The following is a 22,360-nucleotide window of genomic DNA, read 5'->3' as shown; positions in this document are numbered from 1 at the left end:
CCTTCCCCATCCCCCCAGGCCATTCTAATTACCTACCACAGACACCTACTAGATGTGGGAGGGTCTCACTATCCAGGTAAGATAGGCAAGAAGTTGGGGGAAGGGTAACACCAAAATTTCTTTAGCTAGTCATCTCTTCTTGGAGACTTGGGTTGTTTCCAAAATTTGTGCTATTAAGGATAGTGCTGTAAGGAACGTAGGGGTGAAAATGTCTTTTCTCCATCTTGGGGGGTTACTAATGTTATATTCTAGGAAGTGCCATTGTGGGCCAAATGGAAGCTCAATCCCTAGATTTTTAGGAATGTCCATATTACTTTTCAGGAAGGCTAGACTAGTCTACTTTTCCACCAGCAGAGAATGAGAGTCCCTTTCTCCACACATCCACACCAGCACTGATTGGTCTTTTTCTTTTTGATGTGTGTCTGAGGTTCTGCTTTCCCACCGGTTGTCCGTTCTGTGATGTCACTTTCTGTCACTCAACACATGGTTGGCTACTTTCCCAGAGGCTACATACAGTGGTGCATAAGTAACACCTGAGTTCTGTGTTTGTTGAATTCACTATATTCTGTGACTTTAGCCTAATAGCTGATTTGTTATTGACTTGCTATGGGGGAATACTGATCAGGGCATTGTATTGTGCTCTATCTTTCATATTATTTTATTTAGTCCTAACAGTGCTGGTGATGATAAATACAGCAGGTAAGGTACTTGCTTGCACACAGCTGACCTAGCTTTTATCTCTAGCATCCCATATTGTCCCTTCAAGGACCATAGGAATTATTATACATTACATAGAAATTACTCCCATCAGTAATTACTCAGTAATTCCTGAGCCACAGAGCCAGGAGTAACCCCTAACTATTGCCAGATATGATTCCTACCCCCCAAATATATATATATATATATATATATATATATATATATATATATATACTGGTAAGAGTAGTGATACCCCATATAGTTGCAGTTTGTCTATGAAGAATCTTAAGAAAGTAAGGTAACTTGTGCATGGACATACTGCTGTTATCAGGGACAGAATGAACCTTAGGTCAGTGACCTGACACTCCCCATTTTTGCAGACTACACTGCCTTCCATTGTCACCCCATGTGTTCTTTACTTTATCCTTTGCCTGTAAAGATCCTTTGCATGTCTAACATGGCATATCTCCTTTACTAGGATGAGGTACAAAACCATTTACCAGGTCACACATAAATACATTTTGATCTGCTTGTGAAGAGTACCCAGTTTCCGATCTGGAAATAGAGATTTGTATCTTTTTTTTTTTTTTTTTTTTTTTTTTTTTGGTTTTTGGGCCACACCCGGCAGTGCTCAGGGATTACTCCTGGCTGTCTGCTCAGAAATAGCTCCTGGCAGGCACGGGGGACCATATGGAACACCGGGATTCAAACCAACCACCTTTGGACCTGGATCGGCTGCTTGCAAGGCAAACGCCGCTGTGCTATCTCTCCGGGCCCGAGATTTGTATCTTAAATATAAATTTTTACATTAACAAATTACTTAAGTGGAGGTCTTGACTCCTATCCAGATTTTCAAAGTAAAAGGTTGGTTTGCCACACATGATGGCCCCTTGTGTTGCTGGGCACTGGGTGAAACGGGGATCAAACCATGGCCTCCGCATGCAAAACATGTGCTCTAGTTCTTTGATTTGTTTCTAGCCTTAAGTGTTTGCTTTTGGGGGCCAGAGAGATAACATGGAGGTAAGGCGTTTGCTTTGCATGCAGAAGGTCGATGGTTCGAATCCCTGCATCCTATATGGTCCCCTGAGCCTGCCAGGAGCGATTTCTGAGCATAGAGCCAGGAGTAACCCCTGAACGCTGCCAGGTGTGACCCAAATAAAAAACAAACAAACAAACAAAAAGTGTTTGCTTTTGGGGGAAATTTTTGTTTTGTTTTGTTTTGTTTTAGAGGGCCACACCTGATGGTGCTAAGGGCTTATTCTTGGCAGTGCTCTAGAGATCAATCATATAGGATGCCTACAATAGAACCCGAGTCAAACTCATGAAAAGCAAGCATCCTACCCACTGTTGTAAGTTTTATTTTTGAGGTTCTGGGGCTACACCTGTCATGCTCAGGGATCACTTCTTTTGGAGCTAAAATGAGCATATTCAGTGCTGAGAATAGGTTTCCTTCTTGAACTGGGCCGAGCTTCTCCTTAAAGTGAGGAACTGTCCCTGGGAAGCCCAAGAGATTCTGCTGACAAGTTAATGTGGCCTCTGCTCTTCCTGACTTCTAGGATCCCAGGGCGACTGTGGTGGATGTGAGATCCAAGCCCAAAAGCAAATGGAGACCTCAAGCTTTGGACACTGTGGTAGGTTCCTTTCCGTGACAATCCCCAGTAACCCTGATTTCTCCTTTGTTGCAGATCATAGTGGCTGGAGGTACCTTTCCACAGGCCCTGCCCGGGAAGTGCTTGGGAAAAGCAAACACCCTCAAGGCCCTACATGCTTTGTTGTGGCTGCTTTTCAGTGCTGGGTACTGAACTCAGAGCCCCACTAAGCCACATCCCTGGCCTGCTTTTTTTTTTTTTTTAATTGGTATACCATGTTTGAGATTTTGGAGGAAAAGGGGGGGAAATAAGTCTTCTGTCTCTTGCCATTAAATTTAGCTAATGTTTTGTTTGTTTTGTTTTTGGGCCACACCAGTGTCGCTCAGGAATTACTCCTGGCTATGTGCTCAGAAATCGCTCCTGGCTTGGGAGACCATATGGGATGCCGGGGCATCGAATTATTATATCAGTCTGCTCATGAGAAAAATTTAGGTTTGGGACCTTTTTTCTGGGCCTTATCCTTGGGGTTGCAAATCTACTTATTTCCCCATGTGAGCCTTGCCTTCTGCACATTCTGCTGAAAACCAGCGGGCTGGGAGCTGACTTTCTGGCAGGCTCAGATACCTTGGGTTCCCTGTTTTCTTCTCTGTGACAGCAGCTAGGATAAATAGGGTCAGACAGTTGTGAAGTTGTGTTGCATGATTGTGTTGTGCTTGCTCACTCATGCTGTGCCTTGACATGCTTATCAACTCGTTTAACAGGAACTTGAGAAGCTAGCTTCTCGAAAGTTGAGAATAAATGCAAAAGAAACCATGAAGATTGCTGAGAAACTTTACACCCAAGGGTAAATATTCCACATTGTTCTTAGAATTTTGTGGGTTTGTTTTTTGTTTTGGTGCCACGCCTGGTGGCACTCAGGGGTTATTCCTGGCTCTGCGCTCAGAAGTTGCTCCTGGCAGGCACAGGGGACCATATGGGATGCTGGGAATCGAACCTGGGTCTATCCTGGGTTGCTGCATGCATGCAAGGCAAATGCCCTATCGCTGTGCTATCACTCTGGCCCATGTTCATAGAATTTTGGACATTTTTACCAGGATGAAGTAGAGGTTGGGAAAAGCACACTATCACCTGAGCTCTGAAGTAGAATTTTGATTGTGGCTTCTCTATTCTGATATAAAGAAGGAATTCAAGTCATTTATTTCTCTTAAAATACAGCCCATGAGTACAGTGCTCATGACTGGCCTTGATTCCTAGCACCCATACAGATGATCCCTGAATACTGCCAGGAGTAATTCATTATTGGAAAGCTAGTAATAAGACTGAGCATTGCTGGGTATGACTCCAAAACAAGATAAAAAAAAAAACAAAACATAAGCCCAGAGAGATCACAAAGAATCCTGGGAGGTTACAGGCAGTACCTTTGAAAAAACTGTTGAAACATAGAATAATTGAGCATATAAATTTTGGATCGTTTGTTCTGGAGCAATATTCCTGCATTTCCTTGCATGCAATTGCATACAATTGACCAGGTCCCATCCCTGATACTCCATAAGGTCCCTGGATCCTTACCAGGAATAAGCCCTAAACACAGAGCGAGGAGTAAGCCCTATGCACTGCTGGATGTGGTCTCAAAAATACTGAAATAAATTTGGGTGGTTTAGATTAGGACGCGTTTTTTTTTTTTTTTTTTTTTGGCCACACCCATTTGGTGCTCAGGAGTTACTCCTGACTAAGCGTTCAGAAATTGCCCCTGGCTTGGGGGGACCATATGGGACGCCGGGAATCGAACCGCTGTCCTTCCTTGGCTAGTGCTTGTAAGGCAGACACCTTACTTCTAGTGCCACCTCACCGGCCCCAGGATGTGTTTTATGTGTAAAAAAAAATACACTGGATTTCAAAACAACTATAAAGGGAACATAAGTGAATATTTTTAAGTAAATAGTGGATCATTTAAAAATGTTGGGGCTGGAGCGGTGGCACAAGCGGTAAGGTATCTATCTGCCTTACCTGCCTTACTAGGACGGACCTCGGTTCGATCCCCCAGCATCCCATATAGTCCCCCAAGCCAGGAGCTATTTCTGAGCGCGTAGCCAGGAGTAACTGCTGAGTGTCACAGGGTATGGCCCAAAAAATTAAATAAAAAATAAAACTGTTGATGGTAGGGCTGGAATGATAGTACAGCTTATATGGGGTTTGCCTTTGTTCAATCCCTGGCATCCCCTATGGGCCCCTGTGGACTGCTAAGAGTAAATCTTGAGTGCAGAGCCAGGAGTAACCTATGAGCATCACCAGGTGTGGCCCAAAAGGAAGAGAAAAAAATAACTATATGGGCTCCACATTATTGTTTCTTGGACAACATTGTCCTTTCTGTATTTTAAGGATAATCATAGAAGCCTATAGTTTTAGAACTGTCAGGACCATGAGGCTCATCATTGCCCCAGGATGTTCTTTCAAACTGGCAGAGAGAGTCCCTGATTTCACAGCCAAGGCAGAGCTGAGCTCTATGATGTACATGTCCTCTACCACTGCTCACTCGTTGTGCTTTGAGTATTCCTGGAGGGGACCCTGCCTCCTTTCATGCTTTTTGGGACCACACTTTAGAACTTCCGTAGTATTAGCAGTCTAGATTGCTTTCAGTTGGATAAGTCAGATGGGGCACTAGAGGTGGCATTAAGGTATAGACCAAGTAGAATAATTTTTTTCTTTTTCTTTCTTTTTTTTTTGACTTTGCTTTAGGTACATCAGCTATCCCCGAACTGAAACAAACATTTTCCCCAAAGACTTAAACTTGGCAGTGCTGGTGGAGCAGCAGACCCCAGATCCACGCTGGGGGGCCTTTGCTCAGCGTATTCTAGAGCAAGGTGGTCCCAACCCACGCAATGGGAACAAGTCTGACCAAGCTCACCCCCCAATCCACCCCACCAAATATGCCAACAACCTGCAGGTTTGTTTCCTTGCTCAAAACGAAGAGAGAGCTGAGAGGTCAGAGGATTTGACTAGGAGCTGAAGAGATAGTACAGCGGATAGGGTGCTTGTCTTGCACTCGACCTGGATTTGGTCCCTGGCATCCCATATGCTCCCCTGTGTACTGCCAGGAGTAACTCATGAGCACCCATGTGGCTGTACTTTGTGGGTATTTTAGGAAATGAGTGAGTTTGAAAAATTGTCTCCATTTCAGAAGCGGTCATTGTCAAAACTGTACTCCATAGTCTTTCACAATCTATTGCTCAGCTTTGGTGAAAGAGGGCTGGGGTACTTTGAGCTTGTTTTTATTTATTTTATTTGATTTGATTTGGGGAGGGGTCACACCCGGGAGCACTCAGGGGTTACTCCTGGCTCTATGCTCAGAAATCGCTCCTGGCAGGCTCAGGGGACCATATGGGATACCAGGATTAGAACCACCAACCTTCTGCATGAAAGACAAATGCCTTACCTCCATGCTATCTCTCCAGCCCTGAGTTTGTTTTTATTTTACATTGGTGAGGTCATTGCAAAGTGAAGTACATTTGGAGTCTTTTGTTTTTTCTTTTAATATCCTGATTTTTTTCTATTTTATTTTATTTATTTATTTATTTTCTATTTTATAGGAATGGGTTGAGCAGGTGGTACTCAGGGTGGCACTCCTAGTACCACTCCCAGTGGTAATCTGGACCTTGCAGCATCAGGGATTAGACCAAGGTCATTCACATAGAACACTTAGAACTAGAACTGCCTTATGTTCTGGGTGTTCTTTTTTTTTTTTTTTTTTTTTTTGGTTTTTGGTTTTTGGCCCACACCCGGCGGTGCTCAGGGGTGACACCTGGCTGTCTGCTTAGAAATAGCTCCTGGCAGGCACGGGAGACCATATGGGACACCGGGATTCGAACCAACCACCTTAGGTCCTGGATCGGCTGCTTGCAAGGCAAACACCTTATCTTTTGGGTGTTCTTTTAAAAGTATTATGATTTTAAATAGGCTGGAACAATAGTACAACTGTTAGGGTGCTTGCCTTACTCATAGCTGATTGTTCGATCCCTGGTGCCCGGAGCCTGCCAGGATTGACCCCTGAGCACAGAGGCAGGAATAATCCCTGAGTACTCTCAGGTGTGCTCCTCTAACATCCCCTTCCCACTCCAGAAATAAAGTATTATATGTCCAGGAGCCTGGAGAGATATTATAGTGGGTAAGATTTTTGCTTTTCATGTGCCTGACTGGAGCCTGAGTTCAGAGCTAGGAATAAGCTCTGAGCAGAGCCAGGTGGGGCCACAAAACAAAAAAAAAACAAACAGAAAACATTATAAGGGACCAAATAAGAGTACAAAGTACAGAAGCAAGGCACTTGCCTTGCATGCAGCCAGCTTTGCCTTGATCCCTGGCACTACATATGATCTCTTGAGCATTGCCTGGATGTGGAGCCCCCCCCCCCAAAAAAAAAATGGCATTACATGCTCATTTTAGGCAGTTTGGAAAATACTAGATCTTTCTTACAAAGAAGAAAAAAATTGTACTTTCAGTCGTATGAGAGCATGTATTTCTTTCTTTGCACCTACTTTTTTTTTTTTTTTTTTTGGTTTTTGGTTTTTGGGTCACACCTGACAGTGCTCCACACTCAGAAATCGCTCCTGGCAGTCTCGGGCACCATATGGGATGCCGGGATTTGAACCAATGACCTGCATGAAAGGCAAACACCTTACCTCCATGCTATCTCTCCAGCCCCTGTATATCTTTATTTAAACACCATAATTACAAGCATATTTGTAGTTGGGTTTCAGTTATAAACAGAACACCCCCCATCACCAGTACAACATTCCCACCACCAATGCCCCCCTTCCTTTTCCACCCTCTATTTTATATCAGATATTTTCCTGTATGCTGAAATACTTTACAGTATGTAGTATGTTAATTATAATGTTAATCAAATACCATGACTTCTGTGTCAAATTTGATAATGGTGGGCCCGGAGAGATAGCACACCGGCGTTTGCCTTGCAAGCAGCCGATCCAGGACCAAAGGTGGTTGGTTCGAATCCCGGTGTCCCATATGGTCCCCCGTGCCTGCCAAGAGCTATTTCTGAGCAGACAGCCAGGAGTAATCCCTGAGCACTGCCGGGTGTGGCCCAAAAACCAAAAAAAAAATAAATAAATAAATTTGATAATGAAATATCTTTTGCAACTTTTATTTTTTTTTGGGTCACACCCAGCAGTGCTCTGGGATTACTCCTGGCTCTATGCTCAGAAATCACTCCTGGCAGGCTCAGGGGACCATATGGGATGCCAGTATTCAAACCAATGACCTTCTTTCTGCATGAAAGGCAAACGCCTTACCTCCATGCTATCTCTCTGGCCCCATTTGCACTTTCTTGACACCTGACTGTGATCAGGGATTACTGCTGGAGGACTCAAGAAAATTTTGGGGGGTGCCAGGGACTGAACCCAAGTTGGCCACGTGCAAAACAAGCACCCTACTTGCAGTGTTATAATTCTGGCTCCCCAAATACTGTTCAAGAGGGCAAAATGACTTCCTATCAAACCTCAACCAAAAAATGCACAGGATATTAACCTTTTGGTCTAAGTGAGTGCAGGCAGCCATAGCAGCAGTATGCTAGGCTGAGAGTTGGTACAAACCCAATTTAAACTCTGAACAGTAAAGGCTGCGATTGAAAGGTAATGTCCCAGAGGGAGCCTCAGAATCTTTTTCTTTCTTCACAGGGTGATGAACAGCGGCTCTATGAGTTTATTGTTCGCCATTTCTTGGCTTGCTGCTCCCAGGATGCTCAGGGGCAGGAGACTACTGTTGAGATAGACATTGCTCAGGAACGCTTCATAGCCCATGGTCTCATGATTCTGGCCCGGAACTATCTAGATGTCTACCCATATGATCACTGGAGTGACAAGGTGATTTAAGTGTAGGTCCAATCGAAGGTCAGAGTTCATTTCTCATCCACTGAGTCTCAGGGAGAGGAAGAACCCATAGTATTTAATAGCCTCATGCTGTCTTGAGGCAGAGCCTTGTTCTTGAAAGGGAGGTTGGTTTTGCTTGGTGCCATGTTTTCACCGTGCTTCTGCTACTCTCTGCAGACCCTCCCTGTCTATGAGAGAGGTTCCTGCTTTCAGCCCAGCACTGTGGAGATGGTGGATGGGGAGACCAGTCCCCCGCAGCTGCTCACTGAAGCGGATCTCATTGCCCTCATGGAAAAGCATGGCATTGGTCAGTGGCTCGTCATGATGGTAACTAGCAGCTCTTAAGCATTCAGTGCCAGGAACTATTTCTTTGCTCTTCACCATTCCAGTTCACTATTACATTCTTTTGGACCGTTCTTCCTACTTCATAGCTGAACTGAGACTGAGAAGTTAAGAACCTACCACTATCTGGAGCCAGGACCATAGTGCAGCGGTAGTACAGACAGAGTACATGCCTGGCTCTGTTCAGGGACAGCCGTGGGTCAGCCATATACAGGCCAAGCACCTTCTCCCTGGATTATCTCTTTGGCCCTTGTTTAATTTATACGAAAGACCCAACATTGAAAACTTGAGCCATTCTACATTAAGTACCAATGTAGTTGGCTGGACCTGATTGGCTGCAGTCTCCTGCCAGTACATTCTCCTTGGCTCCATTCTTTTGTGGTTTATGTTTTTGGGTTTTTGGCCACACCCAGCAGCACTAAGGGGTTACTCCTGGCAGGCTTGGGGGACCAAGTGAGATGTCAGGGATCCAACTTGGATCCTTTCCAGTTTGGCTGCGTCCAAGGCAAATGCCCTACCACAGCACTATTGCTATGGCTCCAACCTGGCTCCCATTCTTTTCTTTTCTTTTTTTTTTTAAATTATTTAAACATGATAATTTCACAAAACAAGAACAAATAATGAAGAAAATCTAAGTGTGTCCTTACCATGGCAATTCATTTAGTAAATAATGTGTGGAAAAGCATACAGTACACAACAATCTTATCTGAGTATAATATACAAAGTCAGTATACAAGTTTGGAAAATTCCAGAGAAAGCTGAATACATCTCACCTAAAAATTTGGCAAATTATTTTTTGTGATTTCTAGGGAACTGAATAGCTTTCCCCATTTTGCCCATGGTTTTTTTTTTTTTTTTCCAATGTTTTCTTTTTTTTTTTCTTTTGGGGTGCATTTACTGTACCTCCTCTTTCTATACAGTCAGTATAAAGAACACAGCCTGTGGTAAGAATTGGGAGGCCTTATCTTTTCTTTTTTTTAATTTTTACACACACACACACACACACACACACACACACACACACACACAAGAACACAGCCTGTGGTAAGAAATGGGAGGCCTTTTCTTTTTTTTTAATTTTTACACACACACACACACACACACACACACACACACACACACACACACACACACCACACCACACCACACACACACACACACACACACACACACACACACACACACACACCCTTCCTTCACCAGTGCAACATTCCCATGACCAATATCCCAATATCCCAAGTGTCTTTCTTCCCCACCCCTCTCCGGCCACACACACACACACACACATCCCATGACCAATATCCCAATATCCCAAGTGTCTTTCTTCCCCACCCCTCTCCGGCCACACACACACACACACACACACACACACACACACACATCCCATAACCAATATCCCAATATCCCAAGTGTCTTTCCTCCCCATCCCTCACCGGCCACACACACACACACACACACACACACACACCAAGTGTCTTTCCTCCCCACCCCTCACCGGCCACACACACAGCACACACACACACACACCCCTCACCGGCTACACACACACACACACACACACACACACACACACACCCTTCCTTCACCAGTGCAACATTCCCATGACCAATTTCCCAATATCTCAAGTGTCCTTCCTCCCCACCCCACACCGGCCTGTACTCTAGACAGGCTTTCTACTTCCCTCATTCAGTCACATTTTGTTATGATAGTTCTCAGCGTAATTATTTCTGTGACTGCACTAAACGATCCCTGTGGTGAGCTTCATGTCAGGAGCTGGACCTTCCGGTCCTCCTCTATTTTGTCTCTGAGAATCATTACACAAATGGCTCCCATTCTTATCACTTGCTACATGTCAGTCCCTTGCTAGGGTCACCCCTGCTGTTAACCAGGAACTCTTAGCTTTGTGTTAAAATATATTATAGTTGTGTTAAATATTTCCCATAATTGTGTAGGGATCAGCATTAGGTTTGGTTTTATTGGTATTTTTTGGATCAGGGCCACACCCGGCAATGCTCAGGGGTTATTCCTGGCTCTGAGCTCAGAAATTGCTCCTGGCAGACTCGGGACCATATGGGATGCCAGGGATCGAACCTGGATCCATCCCAGTATGGCCTTGTGCAAGGCAAATGTCCTACCGCTGTGCTATCACTCTGGCCCCTGGAATCAGCATTAAGTTTGGAGGGGTTTGGGAAGGTAGCTCAAAGAGCTGGAGCAGGCTGCAGAATTAGAAGCATACATGGCCTGGCTTGCTATACTCTGGTTTTGATCCCCTGTATGCAGTTCTGCAGCCCCAAATACCACTGGCCCAAGCTGCTTTATTCTGCTGGATCTAAGCACTGAACTATCAGGCCTGTGTGCTGGGCCAGGTGTCACCATGAAAGGATCCCTGAACAGTGCTCGGGACACACTCCTCCTACGTGTCGTCCCCCCCCCTCCGCGCAAAAAAATGGTGGTTGATGAGGCTTTTAAACAATGCTCTTGGGCTCCTCCTGATGACTAGCCGGACTGGTGGTCCAGTGCTCTGGTCCAAGGATATGTTGCCACTTAGACCTTTGGTGCTCAGGGAATTCTAGGGCTATACCAGCATTACTTTGGAGGTCATGTTGACCTAGTGATTGAACACCTCTAGGCAGGCAACCCAACCCCAGTACCAGCTCCCTGGCTCCAAGAAGGTTTAACACAAGCAAAAATCTGGGCCAGAACTATTTTTCCCAGTAAGTACTGTGGTTCTAGCTTTACAGATGATACCTTTTTTGCTGGAATGTTTCTAGTCAGTTTTCCTCAGGATATTCAGGTTTGTCTCTGGCAAACATAGTTCTACGGGGCAGCAGCAGAATGTTGCAGGGGGTTGTGGGAAGAGGAAGGTGGAGCCCCTGAGCAAGCTGCTTCTGCACAGTGTACTTTTAGATCCTGGGAGACACAGTTTAACACATCTGGGTAGCACATACATGCTCTGGGTTTATTCCCCAGTTTATACACACACACCAACTTGATATACACACAAATCCCTAACCACTAAGGGTGCCGATAGTTGATATACATTAGGCAGCTTCTGAGCATGCTGAGAAATGGAAAGTTGAGAGATACTGAAGACCTCAAGGAGAAGGGCTTTTGGCAAGGAACAAGAGAAGAGAGAGCAGCATGAGTGGGAAAATGGTTGGAGTGTGGTGAGGATGCAATAAGGTTCTGCCTGGCCAACCCTGTAGGCACCTCACCTGTAATAGGAGATTGGGGGGGGTGGGGGGTCTTCCTGGTTTTACCTCACTAACCTAAGGTGACTTTTAGGTACTGATGCCACTCATGCCGAGCACATTGAGACCATCAAAGCCCGGATGTATGTTGGGCTCACCCCAGAAAAGCGATTTCTCCCAGGACACCTGGGCATGGGACTTGTGGAAGGTAAAGAGGAAGGAGCGTGCTGCCATGACAAGGGTGGGGTGGAGGTGGGGATTCTCTAAGGGTGTATTCCAAGCCAGACAGAACTCTGCTCTCCACCCTGCAGGTTATGATTCTATGGGCTATGAGATGTCCAAGCCTGACCTTCGGGCTGAGCTGGAAGCTGATCTGAAACTCATCTGTGAGGGGAAGAAGGACAAAGTTGTGGTCCTAAGGCAGCAGGTCCAAAAATACAAGCAAGTTTTCATTGAAGCAGTGGCGAAAGCAAAAAAGTAAGTGCCAGACCCTGCTCTACTGTGCACTAGGATTTGGGTCTGAGCCTTTGGCCATGGCATATCCCTTAATGGGAGAACTTACCATGAGGCAGTGTAATATTCAGCAGCAGTCAGTTCATCTTTATCTCAGAGCCAGCGCCATAAGCTGGTGGAATTCCTGCCATCTTCCTTACCTGGCAAGGCTGACCATGCAAAGCTCCCTCCATTATAGGTGTTCATTCTGGGTTTTGTTGTTGTTGTTGTTAATTGAGCTCTGTTGGACTAAGAATCACTTACGTTCAAGAGGCATAAGACACCTACTGTGGGACCGGAGTGATAGCACAGTAGTAGGGCATTTGCCTTGCATGTGGCTGACCCATGATGGACCTGAGTTCGATCCCCAGCATCCCATATGGTCCCCCAAACCAGGAGCGATTTCTGAGTGCGTAGCCAGGAGTAACCCCTGAGTGTCACCTGGTGTGGCCCCAAAAATAAAAGACACCTAGTGCAAGGTTGTGAGTTCAAGCCCTGGTGCTACAGCATTGCTGTTGGTGATCCCCATCGAGAAGGTTCAGGAAGATGCCAGAAAGCACTCAAGGAAAGTGTGAGGCTGGAGCTGTTTAATCCTTGGTGCTATTCACAAGCCAGTGATCCTGTCTGACCCAGGACCTAGGGTCCCAGCCAGGAAAGGATCAATCAGTGCTCCTCAACGTTTTAAACAGAGGGCCAGTTCACTGTCCCTCAGTTGGAGGGCCGGACTATAGTAAAAACAAAAACTATGAACAAATTCCTATGCACACTGCATATATATATTTTGTTTGATCGTTTGTTTGTTTTTTGGGTTGCACCCGGCAGTGCTCAGGGGTTACTTCTGGCTCTATGCTCAAAAATTGCTCCTGGCAGGCTCAGGAGACCATATGAGATTCCGGGATTTGAACCACCATCCTTTTGCATGCAAGGCAAACTCCCTACCTCTATGTTATCTCTCCGGCCCCCACACTGTATATGTCTTATTTTGAAGTAAAGAAACGAAACGGGAACAAATACAATATGTGGCCCGCGGGCCATATTATAGTTTGAGGACCACTGGCCGGTAAATAAAGCAGTCCAGTTATTCTGGCCTGTTAGCCTTGGAAGTGCTGTTCTCGGGTGTTTACTATTGAGTTGGAAGGTAGCCTGCACTTAACTTCGGGCGCTAATATCTGCTCATGTTCTCACGAGGTCTTTGGATTGTGAATATGCAGCCCATAGGTTTTTTGGTTGGACATAAAAGGTTTCCTACACATGCCTGTTTTTAAAATAAATACTAGTGTATTTGATTATTTGTTTTTGGGGCAAAATTCATTGGTGTTCACAGCTTACTCTGGGTGGGACTTGAGGACCATATATGGCACTGGGCATTGAATCAGAGTTCACTGCATACAAGGCAAGCTCTTTAACCCCTGTACTGTCTCTCTAGCTCAAAAAGTAGATAGGGGGCAGAGTGATAGCTTCCGGTAGCACGTTTGCCTTGCACGTGGCTGGCCCAGGACGAACCCAGGTTCGATCCCCGGCTTTGGTTCCTTGAGCCAGGAGGGATTTCTGAGTGCATAGCCAGGAGTAACCCCTGAGTATCACTGGGTCTGACCCAAAAACCCAAAAAATAGATACTCATTTATACACATAAACCCAGACACTTCAGGAACATGCACATGTATCCTGTGTGGTTCTGGTTCATTGGGTCGCAGTGACCTGGCAAAGGGACCTACCTGGTGATGCTGGGAACAGGAAGCAGAGAAGTAGATCTTGGCCAGCCCACCCCTTTGTCTCTTTCTCTGTCAGACCCTTGGGTGTCCCAGCACCTGCCTCCCCAGATCACATCAGTGTGTCTACAGAAGAAATTTTTCAATATTTTGTTGTTTCTTCAGATTGGACGAAGCTCTGTCTCAGTACTTTGGAAATGGGGTGGAGGTGGCCCCGCAAGAAGTCTTCTACCCAGCAATGCCAGAACCCATCAGGAAGTGCCCACAGTGTGGCAAGGACATGGTCCTCAAGACCAAGAAGAACGGAGGGTCAGTTCCGCCCACACCCTGTCTGCTTGTGTGACACCTCTAGGCCTCTTGGCAGGACTTGTCCTTCTGTCCTTTTCCTGTCTCTCTTGACTTTGCATGGCTTTTGATTTTCTGGGGTGTCTGGGTCTTGCTCAGAATTGGTTGCCAATCCTGCTCAGTGGGTCCTATTGTTTCCTGGGAGTTGCATTTTGGTGGCAACAAAAATCCCAAATGGGGCCCGGAGAGATAGCACAGCAGCGTTTGCCTTGCAAGCAGCCGATCCAGGACCAAAGGTGGTTGGTTCGAATCCCGGTGTCCCATATGGTCCCCCGTGCCTGCCAGGAGGTATTTCTGAGCAGACAGCCAGGAGTAACCCCTGAGCACAGCCGTGTGTGGCCCAAAAACCAAAAAAAAAAAAAAATCCCAAATGGCAGTGCCATCGACATAACGTGCAGAGTGGTGCTAGGTAGAGAACACGCCCTCTGTCCCATCAGATCAGTCGTCCTTGGACTGTTTGTATATTTGAGACATCGGCTTTGTCCAGGACCTAGCATTAGGACAGAGACCTAGAGATGGGATGCACTCCAGGAATTCAGCTGTGGCACAGGGCTGTGTCTCCTGTGGATAGGCTGTCACTCACTTTTGGGATGAGTGGTGGAAAAGCCAGTGCTCTGGATTCAGGTGAAGGTGTCAGTGCCTCATTGGGCAGGTTTCAGAGTTCTCTAAGCCTACATATAGACTTTGGGTAGCTGTGGCTTCAGTGTGAGAAGTGGAAACTGAGCAGACTCCTTCATTGGGTGGTAGTTAGAAACCAAGGACAGCCTCAGTAGGTGCTATTTCATTTGTTAGGAATGTGGAAAAAGGCTTCTTTACCCTGAGTCATTTAGAATTAGTGATGGTGACCTGGTAGTTTCCTTGACAAAATGAAATATTGTTTGATAGTTGAAGAAGTTTCCTTAGGGGCCAGAGTAATAGCATAGTGGGGAAGGCGTTTGCCTGGCCTGTGGCCAATCCTGGTTTGATCCCCAGCATCCCGTGTGTTCTTAGTGCTGCCAGGTGTGGCCCAAAAACAAACAAACAAAAGTTTCCTTAGCATTGTAGGTGGTATGGGAGAGCCACCTCATTTTCTGCTCTTTGGTGACTGTTGCCTGACCTGGCCCCCATGTCTCATCCTTTGTCCCTCTCCCCCAGATTCTATGTTGGCTGTGTGGGTTTCCCAGAGTGTCGCTCGGCTGTGTGGTTCCCTGACTCCGTGCTGGAGGTCAGCCGGGATGAGAGCATATGTTCGGTCTGTCAGCCACCTCCTGTGCACAGGTAAGCTGGGCCCACGCCATTGGTGGGTAGTGTCTGGTGCCTGTAGTGGGCTTTCAGGGAATGAGGGTTTCTTAGAAATAAACCAGCCCTTGATGTCTTTTTCTCCCCTTTCTTCATAGGTTGAAGTTCAAGTTTAAACGCGGTAGCCTTCCCCCCACCATGCCTCTAGAATTTGTTGGCTGCATTGGTGGATGTGACGAGAGCTTGAGGGAGATTTTGGACCTAAGGTTTTTACGGCCCTCACTTCAAGCCAGCCAGCCGGCCAGCCAGCCCTCTGGATATTTGCAGGCCAGCCAGTCTCTGAACAGGATGGGCAGCAGCCAGCACAGGCTCTCACAGGCTCCTGATACCAGCCATGTCAGGGCCTCAATGGCTCCATCCCAGACACTCACAGTGCCCACTGGTGAGAGCAACTCTGTGACTTGCAACTGCGGCCAGGAGGCCTTGCTGCTCACCGTGCGAAAGGAGGGACCCAACCAGGGCCGCCAGTTCTACAAGTGTCACAGTGGCACCTGCAGCTTCTTCCTATGGGCTGACAGTAGCCAGCCAGGAGCCAGAGGACTTTCTACCTCAGCAGCGAGACCCATGGGGGGCTCCCTGGCACACTTGCCGAATTCAGGAAACCCCCAGACAGGAAAACCCCAAAGGAGCCTTGGCAGCCCAACTGATAACAGCGGTGCATCCTGTCTGTGCAGCCAACCAGCCATCACCCGGACTGTCCAGAAGGAGGGACCCAATAAGGGGCGACAATTCCACACGTGCGCCAAACCACGAGAGCAGCAGTGTGGCTTCTTTCAGTGGGCAGATGAGAATATGGCCCCAGGTAAGGCCATGCATTCCCGAGAAGCTAAGCTCCCCTGAGTAGGGCTAAAGTGGGTGGGACATGCAGGCCCTGCCTGAGCCTCCAGCTCTAAGCATAGGGCTCATTGGTGAGGGGATGGAGTCACACCTGCCTTTCCTGAGGTGACCACAGCTTAGATGTAAAGGACACTGCCCTGGGTATTCAGGGCAGCAGCTGTTAGTGGAGTCTTTTGCTGTGTGGCCAGAACTGGTAGAGTCATGGGCAGCCCCATGGAGAGAACTGATGTCAAATTCAAGACAGAAGTGAGGCCATGCCCAGAGTTCCCAGACATACTGAGTTCACCTCCCCTTGTCAGAAAAACATTGCACAACATCCTTGGAAATCTATGTTAGGGCAGCAGATAGTACTCCCAGTTGCACCACCACCACCCCCCCAGGGGATGATGTCACCTACTTTGCTTAGACAATTGCAGTGACTTTACTGCAGGGCACACAGAGTGACAGCACAAGAAGATTTGAAGGTCAGTTAACATCGGCCTTTTTCCTTAAGTAGAAACTGCACCCCATAATGCCTAGAATTGCCCAAAGCCACAGCTTTGCTCTCCCCTCAGATGGGAACAGGCAGTTGGATGGATAGTTAGAGTTATCCTGTTACTCAAGTAATAGAAGGTATTTTAAAGCCATACTGCCCAGCAGAAGCCTGACAGAAAGTCTGAGGGTAACCTAGAGGCCAAGTGGGAGCTGCATTGTTATATACAAAGATGAACCTAGGTCCTCGCTCCTGTAACAACCTTCAGCAAACCCTTTAGCCTCTCAGCCTCAGTTTTCTCAACAATGACATAGTATTCTGTCTTCCTCGGGGTTTCTGTTTTATGAAGGAGCTTAGTTTTGAACTCTTCCAACACACAAGACCATGCTCAGGCAGAAAGAACCAGACTTGGCAAAGGCCCAAGGTTCAGGAGTTGCCTGCTATTGCCAGAAGACTTACAATCAGCACCCTGACAAGACCCAGATTTTAAGTGTGCTTAGGCTGTGATCAGCATCCCTACCAGCATCCCTACAGGGATGTTCATCTGCATCCGCTGCCTCTCCATGTAGCCAGGCTGGTTCCTTGTTCTTCACTCTGCACAGAAGAGAGAGATCTTGTAGAGCTCAAAGAGTTGTTTAGGGAAAGAGCCACAATGTCCAGGTCATGGTGCTAAGGGCCCCACCTTCTTTCCCATAACGTTGCTCCTGTACTTCAGTGTACTCATTTTAACTCAGTCTCCCCTGATTCTTCCCACAGAGACTTTAGGAACCCTGCCCTGGCCAGGAGGCAGAGGAAAGACTCAAGGATCAGATACCAGAAACAAGAGAACCCGCACCACTACTTCAGAAGTGGGGTCCATGGCCAAGAAACCTCGGAAATGCAGCCTTTGCCACCAGCCTGGACATACCCGTCCCTTTTGTCCACAGAACCGATGAAGGCAAGGGAGAGTGACCAGATGTCTCAGGCCTGCCTGTCATCTGTGTCTTCTGCTGGGACCCAATAGCCCTTCGCAGGACTCTGAAAAATGTGGCTGGTCTGGAAGCTGCATGCGCGTACTTTGGAGTCACAATGTCTGTCACTCCTTGACAAGGTCACTTCTGCCTGGGCTTCAGAGTCACATACTCACCCGCTCAACCTGTGGCAGAGACTGGGAGCTGGTGCATCCTGTGGTTGCTTTCTCCACCTCCTGCAAACCTCTAGGCAGTGTGGAGGTGGCCTCTCCCTGTCTGAGAAGGCTTGTGGCTTTGTTCCAGTCATATTCACAGAAGCATCCACTGTGCCTTAATAAATCTTGCTCCTCCTTTACTTGGGCACTGTGTAAGTAACCACTGGTGGGGGTTATAACTGGATGCTAGCGGGATGCCCTGCCAGCCTGGCCACCCACACAGCAGTGAGCCTGGCCCTCCACCCATGATCTTATGCCACACTTTGCTGATCAGCCTGTTTACCTGCACAAAAACCTTGTGATTACAGGAATTTTTTGTTTAGAAGATCAGCAGAAATAGGGCATGTGGATGCCCTGTTCTTCACCAGTCGAAGAAATGTCCTCTTCTCTTGAGGCTCCTGGGCCCCACTTTTCAGTAAGAATAGCTCTGCCCATGCTGGATGACTTACTGCCTGGACCTGCTCTGTGAGCAGCTGATCAGTGGGTGTGGTCAGACAGAGCCTTGCTGTTGTGCTTTGTGTCTTCCCCTTTCCCAGCCTTGTTTCCTCTGGGATTTATGTTTTCTTTTGGTTCAGAGCCAAATGTGCCAGGAATCAAATCAAGATTGGCTGGGTATAAGGCAGTGTCTTACCTATTGTACTATGCCTGGTCCCCAAAGAAGTCGGAATTCCATATTTTAAAATCTATTTACATTTGTGTGTGTGTGTGTGTGTGTGTGTGTGTGTGTGTGTGTGCTGGGTATAAGGCAGTGTCTTACCTATTGTACTATGCCTGGTCCCCAAAGAAGTCGGAATTCCATATTTTAAAATCTATTTACATTTGTGTGTGTGTGTGTGTGTGTGTGTGTGTGTGTGTGTGTGTGTGTGTGTGTGTGTGTGTGTGTGTGTGTGTGTGTTTCTGGTGTGGAGGCCTACCCAGTTCAGGGACTATTTCTGGCTCTGCACAGGAATGACCCAAGACCATATTTAGTGCTTTTATAGATCTAGAGTCAGTCACTTGCAGGGCAAGTAAGTACCTTATCTCCTGTACTCTGGCCCTTTGGTTTTACTGGAGCTTAGAAATTCTGACAATTCTTTGTCTAGCTCCCTTTACTCTGCCTAGTTTTCACCAAATTCATTTGTTACTTGGTGAGGAAAGCCTGCCCCAGACTACAGTGGATACCTCCTATACCAAATGTGTCTGTAAAGTACTGAAGTTTATTAATTAGGCACAGTAAGAAATGAGCAATGACATAAGCATCATCATTAAGATTGTGGGCTGGGACATTAGGTAGGGAACTTGCCTTGAACATAGCCGACTTGAGTTTGATTCCTGGCATTCCATATGGTCCCTTGAACCTGCCAGGAGAGATTCTTGGGTGTAGAGTAAGGAGTAACTCCTGAGCACAGCTGAGTGGTTCCCTGGGGTGGAAGTGGGGGGGGGGGCTTTGTGACATTTTCAGAGAAAGGAAACAGCAGCAGGTGGAACAACTGGGCTTTGGATGTTTTATTTTGGGGTCAGACCCCATGATGCTCAGGGGAGCTTACAGTGTAAGAGATCAAACCAGGGCCTCCTGCTTGCCAATGTTTCCACCTCTGGTGTCTGTGAACACAGCTGCTCTAAACATTTGCATTTACGTAGCCTGAGCTTTATTTTTACCTGCTTTATTTTTCCTATGGTGTCAGAAATTTTACCAGGTATATAAGATTCTACCATTGAACCACATTTCACTTTCTAATGTGAGCTCTTCTTGGGCCTGTTTACCTGAGTTGCTGAGACTTACGGAGCTTCTGTACCTTTCTGAGGAACCTTTTAATGTGTACAGCTATTGTGCTCATGCCAGCAATGCAAGGATTCCTATTCAGCTGCATCTTCACCAGCCTCATCTCTTTAAAATTCTACTTGGGGAGGCTGGAGAGATAGTATGCGTTTGCCTTACATGCGGAAGGACAGTGGTTCGAATCCTGGCATCCCATATGGTCCCCCGAGCCTGCCAGGAGCAATTTCTAAGTGTAAAGCCAGGAGTAACCCCTGAGCACTGCTGGGTGTGATCCAAAAACAAAACAAAAAAATCAACTTGAACCAAAAAAAAAAAAAAAAAAGGGAAAGGGCCCGGAGAGATAGCACAGTGGCGTTTACCTTGCAAGCAGCCGATCCAGGACCAAAGGTGGTTGGTTCGAATCCCGGTGTCCCATATGGTCCCCCGTGCCTGCCGGGAGCTATTTCTGAGCAGACAGCCAGGAGTAACCCCTGAGCACAGCCGTGTGTGGCCCAAAAACCAAAAAAAAAACAACTTGGATCAGGACCAGAGAGATAGCACAGTGGTAGGGCATTTGCCTTGCACACAGCCAACCCAGGACCACTGGTGGTTCGATTCCCAGCACCCCATATGATCCCATGAACCTGCTAGGGGCGATTTCTGAGTGTAGAGCCAGGAGTAACCCAAGTGTTGCTGAGTGTGACCCAAAAACAAACAAACAAAAAAATTCTACTTGGGTCACTTGTGAAGCAGTCTCAATGGTCTTGAAAGCACTTGTCTGGTGTCCACAAGTGTAAAGCACTGCTGACTGGTCACTTGTGTATTGTTGGGACAATGTCTAACCCAGGCCACTGCCCATTTTTCAGTTGGGTTGTCTTGGCTGTTGAACTGTAGGAGCTTTGTGGAGTCTGTGTACATTGGTAGGTTTAATCTTCCACTAGTTTGTTTGCAGAGACTGAGTAGCTAGCCAGGATGGTACTGAGTAGGGCAGGCCTGGCTCGGGTCTAAGTTGACCAGAACTAGGCCTCCCTGGGCCAGTCTGTTACTGTCAAGCCCAGGTGCCCTCACATGATGGACTGGCTTATTTGCCAATGGTCTCTGGTGGGAGCTTAACCCACTGCACTCAGGCCTGGCTGTGGTGAGAACTTTCCCAAACCTCAGGGGAATCCCCAAATTCTTGTATTGGACCCCATCTGCACTATGTGCAGTGCAGGACTGATGTAATAACATTCCACATACAAAGTCTGGGCTGGGCCCAGGCACTCAGCCCAGTAGTGAAACAGGTTTTGGAGGCTCCAATTCTTGCCCTTGTGATGCTGGGAACAGGCTCTGGTGGCAGATGCCTGCCCCACAGTGATTTCTGCAATCATGTCCTCACCTCAGCACTGTTCTCATGTGCTGAGAGGAGAACTGCCTGCTCTCCCTGCATACCTTCCCACCCCCATCTGGGAAAGGTGCCAGTGATGAGGGGCTCTCCTTGATCTTTGGGTCTTGAGTGGTTAAATGCTAAAAATAAGTCATCTATCAGCCAGCTGCTCTCCCAGTGCCAGGCCTATGTGCTGCTACAGCAGCAGAACTTTGAGCACTGCCATGCCCCATTCCTGAGGGTAAGTTTCCAGCTTCGGTTGCAGCTTAGAGTTCAAGGCTCCAACTTTGTCATGCAGCATCCAGGTTCCCTGGACTAGAATACAAAGAAGGCAGGGTTCAACTCATCCTCCAGGGTGCAACCACTCCCCACTTCCTGTCCCTGTCTAGCCCTGCTCTACCTCACACTGCTGAAGTTGGTGCTGGATGTGGAGCTTGCATCTCTCTGAAAAGTTGGTTGTGAGATAAGCAAATGAACTTGCAAGTCTTGCCTTCCTGCCAGACCTCAACCAACAGCTGTGCTCTCAGGAAGGGCTTACTTCTGGCTCTGGGATAACTCCTGGTGGGGCTCAGGGAACCTTATGCAGTGCTGGAGATAAGTATAACAAGAAGACTCTTAGGATCTGGAGCAGTGGTGCAAGTTGGACCACCTAGGACAGACCATGGTTCGATCCCCCGGCGTCCCATATGGTTCCCAAAGCCAGATAGGATTTCTGAGTGCATAACCAGGAGTAACTCCTGAGCATCACCGGTTGTGGTCAAAAAAAAAAAAAACAAAGAAGAATCTTACATGCTGCTGACCTAGTTCAATCCCCGGCACTGCATACAGTTCTCCAAATAATTTTTTAAATATCTTGGAAATAACTAAATATGGGATGCATCAGGGTGACAACTCTAACTCAAGAGAAAAGGACAGAGATGGGACAGGGCAGAGTCCCAGGCCGCTGGATGAGCACTCACTGATCAGAGTCTGGGATGCCCCAGGGAGCAAAACCTATAGGCAGCTGAAAGAGAATCCCTGACACCCAGAGACAAGAAGTGCTTTCTGGTACCTATACCTTAGCGCAGGGCCCATTTTCCAGGGTGATTCCAGCTTCAAATCAGGAGGCTCTAACACCAAGCTTTTCTCTCTTCTCAGTCACAGGCAACTATGGAGAAGCTATGAGTACTTGAAATGCACCCCATTTTCCACTGTTAAAAAGTGTTATTGGGGGCCGGGAAGGTGGCGCTAGAGATAAGGTGACTGCCTTGTAAGCTCT

At 47.1% G+C, this 22,360-nt stretch overlaps 1 protein-coding gene and 1 pseudogene across 2 annotated transcripts in view; one reads left to right on the top strand and one right to left on the bottom strand.

The window, feature by feature from the left end:
- TOP3A (DNA topoisomerase III alpha) overlaps window positions 1-18,810 on the top strand; it is a 32,408-nt gene extending 13,598 nt beyond the window's left edge. The window contains exons 9-20 of one of the 2 annotated variants that reach the window (XR_007497543.1): window positions 2,256-2,330; window positions 3,050-3,132; window positions 5,025-5,232; window positions 7,976-8,161; window positions 8,345-8,474; window positions 11,795-11,908; window positions 12,012-12,177; window positions 14,067-14,210; window positions 15,381-15,503; window positions 15,623-16,326; window positions 17,590-18,622; window positions 18,748-18,810. Coding sequence is in view for 1 of the 2 variants with exons in the window: in XM_049776831.1 (XP_049632788.1) it covers window positions 2,256-2,330; window positions 3,050-3,132; window positions 5,025-5,232; window positions 7,976-8,161; window positions 8,345-8,474; window positions 11,795-11,908; window positions 12,012-12,177; window positions 14,067-14,210; window positions 15,381-15,503; window positions 15,623-16,326; window positions 17,590-17,768 (2,112 nt within the window). In the remaining variant the exon portion in view is untranslated. Of the gene's footprint in view, window positions 1-2,255; window positions 2,331-3,049; window positions 3,133-5,024; window positions 5,233-7,975; window positions 8,162-8,344; window positions 8,475-11,794; window positions 11,909-12,011; window positions 12,178-14,066; window positions 14,211-15,380; window positions 15,504-15,622; window positions 16,327-17,589; window positions 18,685-18,747 lie in introns of those variants that run through there. The other variant, XM_049776831.1, reaches the window with a different exon arrangement.
- On the bottom strand, window positions 9,369-9,470 carry LOC126014836 (uncharacterized; annotated as a pseudogene).
- Window positions 18,811-22,360: the final 3,550 nt, after the last annotated feature.

Source organism: Suncus etruscus, chromosome 7 (genome assembly GCF_024139225.1).
Source record: "Suncus etruscus isolate mSunEtr1 chromosome 7, mSunEtr1.pri.cur, whole genome shotgun sequence".
Taxonomy (NCBI): Eukaryota; Metazoa; Chordata; class Mammalia; order Eulipotyphla; family Soricidae; genus Suncus; species Suncus etruscus.
Note: the sequence above shows the minus strand (reverse complement) of the source record. Positions and strands in the feature narration are given on the sequence as shown.